We start from the raw sequence: 11778 nt of genomic DNA, 5'->3' as shown, positions 1-11778 counted from the left end.
CCAACCCAATGTGACCTGTTTTTGTGGCCTCGGTGCAGGGTAGGGCCAGTTCTTGTTCAACTCTATACACCCAGTGCCCAGCCCAGAGGAGGTGCCCGAGGGTTGATGGGAGGCGCATGGGGCCGGCTCAAGTTGTCCCCTCATCTTCATCACCTTCGCCACAGCCCTGCAAATCGGAGAGCCCAGGCTGGACTGGCAGTACCTCGGAACTGGGGCCTCTTCTCAGCCCCACGTGGAGCCACAATCAGCAGCACAGCCAGCCAGCAGGGATGAGGCCTCCCGGCCTGATGGGCCTGGGGTGGCCTCGTCCACTGCTCCCGCCCCCAACCCTGCCAGGGCTGGACAAGCCCTCTGGGCACAGCCTCAGTATAGGACTGGGGCTGAAAGGTACCCATCTGATGGAGAAGCAGATTAAGGCTCTTAGAGAGGGGCGTGGCTCGCCCAAGGTCAATCACCGGCAAAGCCTCAGCTCCAGTCCTCCCTCCAAGGCTGGGCCCAGTGCCCACTCCCGGGCTCCTCAGACGGAGGGGCCTTGTTAAAGTGCAGATCCTGACTCAGTAGGTCAGGGCGGGGCCTGGACTTGGTGTTTCTAAAAAGCTCCCTGGTGTCACTGCTGTTCCTGCTGGTCTGCAAACCCCACGTGGAGCTGCAAAGCCTGGTGGAGGAACCAGATTCTCAACCCCGCCCTCAGAAGCCCACATGCTGCCCCTTCAGGAAGGGTGGAGCGCTGGCGGGGGCGGGTGGTGAAGCCACTTTAAGAAACCCCAACCTCCATTACCCTCCCTGCCCAGCCACCCAGGACACCAGAGCTGCCGGAACATTTTATTAAGTTAAGGCTCACAGAGCAGGAGAGAAACGCCTGCCTGCACGGGGTGGTCCCCGCAGATCCATGCCCAGCACCCCTCAGAGGAGGGGGTGGGGCCATGGGGACAGCTGCTGGCTCCCCTTGTCCATCTGTCCCTCTGTCCAGAGTCCCAGGGAGTGGGTCCCCCCAGGGCAGGAAGTAGTTAGTGGGAGGTAGGGTAGAAAGAGGGTGGCTGGCTCCCGGCCTCTCCCAGCAAAGTCAACCCTGCCATAGCTGCTGCTGGGCCTCCGCTAGACCCCGGGCCGGGCTGTGGGCCCAGAAGCCCAAGCAGGCGTCTGGAGACACAGGGGGAGCCAGTGTTAGAGGCACACGCCACCAGGAATTGCTTTTTAAAAAGTATAAAGTGTTTGGGGAAAAAAAAAAAAGGAAAAAAAATCTATATAAAAATCTCTTCACATATAAAATCCTGAAGAAGGTGCAAGGTAAGACCCAGTGCTAGGGGCGCGCTCAGATACGCAGAGAGTGTGCGTGTGTATGTGTATGTGTGTGGACGTGTGGACGTGTGTACGTGTGTGTGTGTGTGTGTGTATAGTGGGTGTGAGTGCATGTGCGGCCCACAGAGGGTGGGGAGAAAGCTTGGCTTCTGACGTCCATCCAGCAGGGAAGGAGGGAGATTGGTCCCCTTGAGCTGGGGGTCTGCAGCAGGGCTGGACCACGAGGACCTAGAAGACAAGAGTGGAGGAGTCTACTAATTAGAAAAGATACATACACCCCAGTGTTCATAGCAGCACTATTTACAATTGCCAAGACACGGAAACAACCTAAGTATCCACTGACAGACGAATGGATAAAGTATACATATACAGTGGAATATTACTCAGCCACAAAAAAGAATGAAATAATGCCATTTGCAGCAACATGGATGGACCTAGGGATTATCATACTAAGTGGAGTGAGTCAGACAGAGAGAGACGAATATCTTATGATGTCATTTATACGTGGAATCTTAAAAAAAATGATACAAATGAACCTATTTACAACACAGAAACAGAGACACAGAAAGCAAACTTATGGTTACCAAAGTGGAAAGCAGGGGTGGGGGGAGGGATAAATTAGGAGTTTGGGGTCAGCAGATACACACTGCTATATATAAAATAGACAAATAACAAGGTCCTACTGTATAGCACAGGAAACTATATTCAATATCTTGTAATAAAATATAATGAAAAAGAATGTATGTATTTCTGTATATGACTGCGGCACTGTGCTGTACACCAGAAACTGACACAACATTGTAAGTCAACTACATTTCAATTAAAAAAAACAGTGTGGGAGTCTGGCTTAGGCCAGGCAAGGGTGGCTGGCAGGTCCTTCCAATGCCTCTTGGCCCCAAAGGCTGGCCAGATCCTCTCCTCCGGGCTTCTCCCCAAGCCTGGCCCACAGGGTGGCCTCTCCGGAGTGCCTTAGGAAGTCCCCAAGGATGTGTTAGAAAGAGGAAGCTCCAGGTAGACAGGGCAGTAGGAAAAGGCATCATAAAAATGTTTCACACCCTGCCAAGTCAGGGATGACCGTGAGCAGAAGCAGGACAGAGCACGGCCGCCAGTGATGTCCGGGGTGTGAAGCACGGAGGAAGGAACGCTGTGGGTGATTAGTGATGTGCGCTGTGCTGCTGGGTCTCATGAGGGGGCGGCCACACCGGATTTGCCGCCCAAGCCCAGGCAGATCAGTTAGGGCACTGCCCGCCCTGAGGAGGGGTGTGGACTGCTCGGGCTGTGGCTGGGGCTCTGTGTTAAGAAGCACCCGCTGTCACATGGCGGGGACAGGGCGAAAATCAGACCCTGAACTCACTGGCCCACCTCGGCAGACACATGCTGAAGTTTACAAAGCAGCCTCTGGCTGAGTCCGACAGGTCCCCACGAAACCCCGAGTCGCTAGCGTCACTGTCCCCATTTACAGAAAGGGATACGGAGGCTAGGAGAGGGAAGTGCCCTGGTCCCGATGGCAGGGGGAGTCAGGTGTGGATGAGCCTCAGCTCACACCGCCAGGCCCCGCGTGGCCTCAGCCCCGCCCAGCCCGGGGCGCCCACCTCTACTCGGCCAGGCTGTTGCGCACGGCCTCCTTCTCCTGCAGCGCAGCCATGGCGAGGCGCAGGTGCTCTTTCAGCTGCTCGATCTCCCGCTCCGACCGCGTCTTAATGTGGTTCAGCTCCACGTACACGTCCTGGTACTTTCCCGAGGTGAAGCGCCTGTCCTGGGGGGCGGGGAGGGGTTGTGAGGGCACGAAGCCCTCCTTCCTGGCCCTGCCCACCTGCCGGCACAAAGCAGCCAGGCCCCTCCACTGCCCCCACGGCCTCCTCCCTCCAGGTGGCCCCCCTAGATGGCCCCCGGCTCCACCCAGTGACACAGGTTTCGGCGTCATTTTCATCCCATTCAAGATGACAGCTGAGGCCCAGGGAGGTGAAGCATTTGTCCGAGACCAAACAGCAGTGAGTGGCTGGGAGGAGAACCAGGTCAGCCTGGCCCAGTGCTTGGGCCCCTTCCATGAGTTTGGCTCACACACACTTCAGAGCCACCGACATGCAGCGGGTGTCAAAGACAAAGGGACATGGCACCAAGGGTGGTCCAGACTGGGCCCCGAATCCTGGTCCCCCAACTCCCAGCAACACGGCTTATCCCTCACTGCAACACACGTTGCACACGTGCAGGGGTTTTGGTCTTGCCCACGGCTGTCACCCAGCACCCAGCACAGTGCTGGGCACATAGTGGGTGCTCAATGAATATTTTCTGACTAAATAAAAGCAAATGTGGCCGTGAGCAAGTCTCTTACCTTTCTTAGCCTCAGTTTCTTTGTCTGTAAATGGGAATAGTGACACCTACGTGGGGGAGGCACGGGGAGAGCCTGAGGAGGCCAGGAGTGGCCGGCACAGAGCAGGTGCTCACAAGATGGGACACAGCTAGATCCAGGGGCTCCCCACCCCGCCGACGCCCTGCCTCGGCCGGCTGGGACTCACCTTCTGCATCACCTGGAGCTCATCCCGGAGGCACTGCACCTCCTTCTTCAGGTACTGCAGCTCATTCTCCTTCACGCGCAGCAGCACCTGGGGTCACAGGTGCCAGGCTGATGCAGGGCCAGAGGCCAGAGCTACCCTGGCTCACCGCACCCCTGAAGCATGGCTTCTCTCTGCCTCAGGCCCCTAGAATGCAGCTCCCAACCTGCACCGAGACCCATGTCCCCAGGAGCAGACCCCTCCAGGAAGTCCTCTCTGATTTCTCCTTGCTCTCTCACCCTGTCCATACAATGTGAGTGGGTAGCTTATGGTCACCTCTGCTATGGCCTCAACACAGCGCCAGGCGCTCCACTTCAGGGCAAAGAGCACGAAAAGAAGCCATAGTGTGGCCCTAGGGTGAACCAGAGTGGGCTGGGCTTCCTCATTAAGCCCTCCCCGAACCCTGATGAGCAGGTACTGCTACCCTGACCTGACCAAGGAGGAGACAGGTTCAGCCAGGACGAAGGAGGCTTAAAAGCTTAGACTCTGGAGCCAGGTTGCCTGGTTCAAATCCCAGCTCCCATACTGACTAGCCATGTGGCCTTGGGCAAGATACTTGACCTCCCTGTGTCTCAGTTTCCTCACCTATAAAATGGGAACAGTAATGGCATCTTTCTCATAGGACTGTTAGGAAGCTTCAATGAATCAGCAGATATAAGGGCTTACAGAAGTGCCAGCCACAGAGTAAAGCCGTATATACACTTTTGTTAAATACAACAAAAGGCTAGGGTGGCCCTGGGATCACATACACATTTTTTCACCCCGGCTTCTCCCAGTAAGGGAGGTGCTAGCTCCATTTTATAGATGAGCCACTGGGGCTCAGAAAGGTGAGGTGACTTGTCATGGTCACACAGCAGGTGGGTGGCAGGACCTACCACGGGAGGGCTTTCACCCAGTCAGCCCACTAGTGCTGGGTGCACAGCAGGCGTCCTTCCTAGCTGCCCCGTCCTCTCCCGGCTACAGGGCAGACCCAACCTGTCTGGATACACTCCCCACACCCAGACCCCAAGAACCAGCTGGGCGGCCTGGCACAAGGGGTGGACGCACCTCCAGCTCACAGGAGCTCCGCTCGCTGCTGCGCCCGCAGCCGTTGCCGGTGCCCTGTGAGGCGATGAAGCTGCGCAGCCGGTCAATCTCCTCGGACAGGCGGGCGTGCAGCTCCTGGGAGGGGTGGGATGGTCAGCGCAGGGGCGCCGGGATACCCACGCCCCACCCCCACCCCAGCGGGGCCAGGCCCACCTGGTTGTGGCGCAGCAGCTCCTGGCCCTCCTGCTGGCAGCGCCGCAGCGTGTGCTCGCGCTCCTCCGCCTGCCGCGTCAGGGCCCCAATCTCCAGGCACTTCTGCGAGTACTGCTCTGACAGCACCTGCAGCTCCCGCTTCAGTGCCTCCAGATCTGACCTGCCCAGGGCAGAGGAGGGGAATGATGGCCCGGGCTCTCTCGCCCTCTGCCAAGCTGGGTCAGGTCACACAGACTCAAAGCAGCTTAGGGCTCCTGGTTCCCGCCCTAGTTTTGCCTTCAGCCAGCTCTGGGGCTGTGAACTGGTGACAGCCTCTCTGGGCTGCAGGCGCCTCCTCTATGAGGGGATGGGTCGGAGAAGCCCATCTCTAAAGCCTCCATAGCCCCAACATTCCACAGCAGAGGGGCACCTACTGGCTGATACTGTAGCCCAGCTCTAGGGAGACACTAAAGAGGGGAAGAGAAGGGTGGAGACTGAGACTGGCTAAACAAGAAGGGGCCTGAGAACTGCCGTGTGCACTGGTGTGTGGGTCTGGCTGAGGTCCCACTGCTTCTGTTCCCGGTGCCATGCGACCGGAGCAGGTGTCTCAGCTGGGGGCAAACTGACATGCCCTCTGCCAGGGGTCTTAGCACAGGTTCCCCCACTCATAACCAGCAGGGTGGACAGCTGGGCTCCCGGCTCAGAGGGAGCCCCTGTCCCCAGACCGCAGGGCCCAACTGCCATCTTACTGGTGCTGTTTCTGGAGGCCATCCGGGCCCTGTGGGAGACTCTGTGTCTTGCTCAGCTCCCGGCTCAGCTCCTCCTGGTAGGCCTTCTTCATGGCTTCGATGGCTGGAAGCAGGGCAGAGAGGTGGAACGGAGATTGGGGAAGGGTCAGCAGCAACAAGCTCCACTTCCTCCGGGACTCCATATGGAGACAGGAGCAGAGAGTGGTAATGCAAAGAGCACTGGGCCGGGCTGTGTCATGGACTGAGTGGCTTTGGGTAAGGTGCTCAACCTCTCTGAGCCTGTCTATCAAGGGAGGATGACAGTGCCTGTCTGACGGACCCTGCTGGGGAGACACCTCAATGTCTGACCACTGGTACCTCTTGTTAGTGATTTCTTGGTAAGAACCCCTCCCTGCAGAGCCTGGAAGGTTCTTTAACAAGGTCCATCTGCCTGGCCCAGCCTAGTGGTCAAGAACGCAGGCTCTGCGGTCGGTACAAATCTGTGTGACTTTGTGCAGGGGACTTAACCCCTCTGTGCCTTGGATTCCTTATCTGGAGAACAGGGATGACAACAGCACCTTCTCTCGTGGGTTGTTGGGAGACATGTGTAGAGCAAGCAGAACAATGCATGGCACAGAGAGACACTGGCCCCCACTGGTTTATTTTCAGGCTGTGAGCCCCCAAGGACTGAGTCTCTTTCCACGCTCAAACGGGGTTGTTGTGAAGATTAAACAAGCCCTGGACTTCCCTGGTGGCGCAGTGGTTGAGAGTCCGCCTGCCGATGCAGGGGACACGGGTTCGTGCCCCGCTCCGGGAAGATCCCACATGCCGTGGAGCGGCTGGGCCCGTGAGCCATGGCCGCTGAGCCTGCGCGTCCAGAGTCTGTGCTCCGCAACGGGAGAGGCCACAACAGTTAGAGGCCCACGTACCGCAAAAAACAAAAAACAAAAAAAAACAAGCCCTCACTCATAGTCTTATCCAGAATTCCAAAATCCCAAAGCTCCGAACACTGGACTCTTTTGGTGGCAACCCCCAACCTGAACGGACACAAGGCTATTTGTGATCATGACTATCCCACTTAAGTGTGACTTTGAGAAATTTCCAAAATTTGCCAAAACCTTAGTGCTAGATTTCAGGGTGAAGCCCAGACCCTGCTGGGAGAGGATATTTAATATACGTACCAGGTTATCTTCCTAAAATGCAAAACGCACTGACCCCAGGGTTTGGGATGAGGGGCCCTGGGCTTGAGTGCTTGAAGCACTGGCAGGTGGTTAAGTTCCAGATCACGTGGCCTCCTTCATCATTTCCATTATTCTGCAAACCCTATGAAAGTGTCTAGGATGCCAGGCATACACGGCAGGTGTACAGAGAGGGAGAGTTGGCCAGCATCTTGGGCATTCCTGTTTCTGACTTGGGAGAGCAGAGGGAAGGGTTCAGAGAATGGCTTTGCAGTCAGAATGCTCTGAGCTCCAACGTCAGCTTCTGCCACCTCCAAGCTATGCCATCTGGGACAAGTCGCTAACTTCGCTGAGCCCCAGTTACCTCATCTGTGAAATGGGTTCACTCCCTCGGGCACTGCAAGGACTAAGGTTGCTCACGTGGGTAACGGGCTTGGTAAATCCTCACACCTTTCCCCGCTCTCCCCAGGGTCCAGACCACATGCCAAGTGAGACGGCACTCCTATGAGAGCAGGGTCTATGGCTGAGCGGTCGCTCCCCAGCACACGGCATGGGCCGGGACGTGGAGTTGCAGCTCAGGGCATGTGTGTGGCTTGAGGGGGGCTTCCCAGTGGCCGCAGGCCCCTGAGGGAGAGGAGTCACAACCCATGGTCTGTGAGTTGGGGTCTTTTATTGCCTCGGTTTCCTCTTTGCAAGCAGGGTTAGAGGCCAGATCTAGGGGCTCCTGACCCCTCACCCCAAGTTTGGCACTCAGGCCCTCACCTCTTATTTACAGGCCTCCCGAATCCAGTCAGGAGGAGCCTCTGCTTGGAGGTTCATGGGGCTGGGCCCCACTGTGCCGCTTCTGCCCAGGGACCTCACCTGAGGCTGTGGCCGCTGTCTCCTCGGCCAGGAGCCACTCCTTCTCCTGCTGCAGCCGCTGCAGCTCCCGCTCGTGGTGCCGCTGCAGCTCCTCCATCACCTGCTGGTGCGAAGACTCCATCTCCGCCAGGCTGCGCTCGCACGCCTCCTGCGGGTGGGAGGCCAAGCGGTCACGGGGCTGCCCCCATTGCCTGGATGGTGGCCCTTTCCCAGCCTGTGACAAGAAGTCTCAGGGGCAGGCCTGCCCTGGTCCAGGCTTCACCACCTCCTCCAAGACCCTGGCATCATCGGCCTGTATCTGCCCCTGCTCCCCGCCATCCACAAACCTCACCCTGTCATTCTCCTGCTTCGAACCCTTCTGAGCCTCCCCCATCCCGCAGAGCCAAGTCCCTGCTCCAGTTTCTGACCCTGGTGGTCTCATCCCTGGCCCTCCCCAACCAAGAAGTCCCATAATTATAAAAAAAAAAAACACAACCAGTTCATGGCATGTTCACACCTCTGAGCTTTAGCTCATGTTCCCACTGCCTGGAACATTCTTTTACAACTTTCTCTTCCTGGGTAATTCACTTGGCCAGCAGACCAGCTTAAAGATCCTCCTAGCTCTGACTCTGGGCAGCCTCTCCCCTGCCTCCAAAGGCTCTGCTTCTGCCAGATCATAAATTCCCCCAAAAGAAGGAAGATTTGATCCAGCTCAGAGCCCCCGGGGTCTGGGCTACGGCCTGGCTTGTGGCAGGTGCTGAGTAAGTCAGCTGAAATTAATGGCTTACTGCAGAATGGGGCTGTGTAGACAAGACAGGCACGTTTTTCAATGATTGATAATACCCACTGCTGGGAGAGTCAGCCGCGACCAGGCGCGTGGAGGGCAGTTTGGTGGCGTCACCTAATTTTAACGACCCCTTCACCTAGCAGGTCCACTCCTAGGAATGATCCCACAGAAAGTCATATGTGTACAAAGACTCTTGGACAAGGGTATTCCCTGTGGCAAGGTTGGTAACAGATGAAAACTGGAAATAATCTAAATACCTAACAGGGAAGCCCTTAAATAAATTATGGGATTGAGTTTTACAGAGGACCCAGGCAACTGTTAAAAGACAGAGCTGCCCACATGGACTGCTGTAGAAAGTGTCCCAAAAATTAGGTGATGAAAGCTGGTTTCTGACAATACACATGGTGGGACCCCAGTCACGGACACAAGACACTTAGAGCTGTAGGTCTGAGTACATGTACATAAAAACAGAGAAAGGTATGGAAAGATACTGTGGAAAGTAATGGTGCCCCAAAGATGTCTATGTCCTACTCCCGGAACCTGCGAATACGTTACCTTACACGGCCAAGGAGAATAGAGGTGCTAATCAGCTGACCTGAAAATAGGGAGATTATTTTAGATTATCCTCTGGGCCCAAAGTAATCACAGGGTCCTTGGATGTGGAAGAGGAGGCAGGGGAGCAGAGGGAGAGGCAGAAGGGACTACGGAAGGAGCTCAGTGGGAAGTGAGAAGGACTTGACTCTCCTTCGCAGGTTCTGAAGGTGAAGGAAGGGGCCACGGGCCAAGGAATGCAGGCGGCTGCCAGACGCTGGAAAAGGTGAGGAAATGGAGCCTCCCCAGAGCCTATGGAAGGGAACGCGATCCTGTGGATGCCTGGATTTTAGCCTGGCGAGACCTGTGTTAGACTTCCACCCTACAAAACTGTGAGATGATAAATTTGTGTCTTATGTTAGTGGTAATTTGTTACGGCTGCAACAGGAAACTCTATAGATGTGCTCAAATGGTAACCAAGGCTCCCTGGGGTTGGGAGCAGGCAGGGGAAGGAGAGTTCACGTGTTTGTTTCTAACCTTTTGATTTGTTTGAATTATTTTTGAAAATGTAAACAAATTCATTATATAATTTAAAAATGTTTAAGATCATTAAAAAGGGAAGGGGAAGAGCCAAGGAAGAAACTGAGGCACGGAGGGCCAGTTAAGAGGCTGCATTCTCCCCCATGCCACAGGGCACCTCACGGCCGGTGGGGACTGACCCCCACCTCGCCAGCAGCCACATCTGGGGGCTGCATGGGCCAGTTTGGGGGAAGGGCAAGGGTCAGGTCCCCTGGGTCCAGGTGTTCTGAGTGGTGGGCAAGGGATACCTGTCCCACTGAGCCTCTGTGCCTGTCCTCTGTGTGTGCCCCCAGTAAGGGCAAGAGAACATGGCTCTGGAATTCCACAGACTGGGTCCTAGTCTTGGCTGTACCATGGAGCGAACTCGAGCAAGCTCCTTTCCCTCTCTCAGCCTCAATCTCCTCATCTGTAAAACAGACCCCATAAGACCAACTCAGGAGGGTCCCTAAGGTAAGTCAGCGTCCACCTGTAGAGATCGCCGACCTGTAGAGACCGGAGCACTATGGGAGGTGGGACTGCTGTTCTTAAAGAGCTAGATCAGGCAGGCAGACCCGGCAGCCAATAGGGCGTCTGGAGGCTGACGTCAGGAGGTGGGAACCAGCCCACGATGAGGGGCTCCCAGAAGGCCAGGCGCTGCTCCCTCTGACCTGCCTTCCCGAGGGCCTAACGTGTTGGCCGCCACCTCTGACATGGATCAAAGTAGATAAAGAAGTACCCGTGGCCCCAACTGCAGTAAGCACCCGCGGGGTGAAGCGCCAGGCCCCCGGCTGCTGTCCTGTGGTGGCAAGCCCCACAAGCTGGAAGAGGGGTGCCCACTCGGCCTGATATCAGGCTGGGGAATCCCTCCCCTGCTGTCACCTCTCCAGGGTCCAGTGACTCTCCGGCTGCCTCCCCAGGGACCCGAGGGGATGCAGATGGCTCGGCTCCTCTCCTCTGGTGCCCCTCCCCCACCCCATCTCCCCATTATGCCCTTCTCACCCCCCATTCCTCCTGCCCGTCCCAACCGAGCAGGACGAAATGCTGACAGCCTTGGGGTGCCCAGTGGGCGCCTGGGGACCAGGAAACCTGGACTGCAGACACAGGTCTGCTGCCAGCTGCAAGGTCTCGCCCCCTCTCTGGGCCTCAGCTTCCCGATCTGTAAGCTGAGAAGTCAGAGCAGTGCTTTTCAAACTTCATTTTAGTGACAGAAACCTTCTTCCAAAGGGAATCTAATGCAGGTTCTAATAGTAAAATGGACAAGGATGGAGCTGCTCTGGTACTGGTGACTGTGAATGAACCCACCCAGAATGGACCCTCCACAGAGCAAAGTCTGAAGCCCTCTGGGTGGGGGTCTCTGAGGTCCCCAGATGCCTCAGGTGGTGGTGGTGTTGGACCTCACCCTGTCTAGAGATGCCCCACCTTCCTCTGGCCTCAAGGGAGCCCTGACAACACTGGGCCCTCCCTTTCCCCCTTCCCCACGTCAGGTGATCCCCAAGCTAGGCCTCTATATCACACCCCAACTCCCCTTGGCCCTGGTCTCCCTTCAGCTGAACGTTCCATCAACCACTCAGCCCCAGACGGCCCTTGGCCTTGCATGGTGGCCCCAGCTCCCAGCCGCTCCCCTCTGCCTTCCTCGGGGCAGTGGCCCAGCCTTAAGCTCACCTCCCTCCACATGCCCTCCTATATCCCTCTCTCCTTCGGCAAAGTCCTAGCTCCTGATGCTGGCCCTACCCCCTCCCAAGCCCCCTGCACTCCAACCCCACCTTCCCGATGTCACTGTCAGACCCCAAACCTCCTCAGATGTGTGGGATGCGATCCCAGCTCCTTAGCTTGGCAGTGGGGGTCTCCACGATAGGCACCCACTGGCCCTCCACCTCCTGCTGCAGCCCACGCTCCCACCCACAGCTCCAGGAAGACTTCCTGAGAGCCCCACGCCCCCTCAGAACTTCTAGAAGGTCCCCCTGCCCAGAGCCTGGGATCCCAGCATTCTTTTTTGCTTCAGTCAAGGGCGTGCTGGCTGGGAGCAGCCGACTGTCAAATTTTTAGGAATTCTGTGGCACGGTTATTTAGCATACCCATTATTAGAT

At 56.7% G+C, this 11778-nt stretch overlaps 1 protein-coding gene across 2 annotated transcripts in view; it reads right to left on the bottom strand.

The window, feature by feature from the left end:
• Positions 1-810: 810 nt before the first annotated feature.
• Positions 811-11778, bottom strand: part of TRIOBP (TRIO and F-actin binding protein) — a 57213-nt gene continuing 46245 nt past the window's right edge. For both annotated transcript variants that reach the window (XM_089921295.1, XM_030760944.2), the window contains 7 exons: positions 7837-7984; positions 5819-5921; positions 5091-5250; positions 4899-5012; positions 3816-3902; positions 2892-3055; positions 811-1527 (listed from right to left, as the gene is read on the bottom strand). In XM_089921295.1, coding sequence (XP_089777421.1) covers positions 2894-3055; positions 3816-3902; positions 4899-5012; positions 5091-5250; positions 5819-5921; positions 7837-7984 — 774 coding nt within the window. In that variant the 3' untranslated portion in view covers positions 811-1527; positions 2892-2893. The remainder of the gene's footprint in view (positions 1528-2891; positions 3056-3815; positions 3903-4898; positions 5013-5090; positions 5251-5818; positions 5922-7836; positions 7985-11778) is intronic.

The sequence above is a fragment of the Delphinapterus leucas genome, chromosome 11 (assembly GCF_059928025.1).
Source record: "Delphinapterus leucas isolate spDelLeu-1000000601 "Yukka" chromosome 11, BTC_Dleu_Yukka2, whole genome shotgun sequence".
In the NCBI taxonomy this organism is placed as follows: Eukaryota; Metazoa; Chordata; class Mammalia; order Artiodactyla; family Monodontidae; genus Delphinapterus; species Delphinapterus leucas.
Note: the sequence above shows the minus strand (reverse complement) of the source record. Positions and strands in the feature narration are given on the sequence as shown.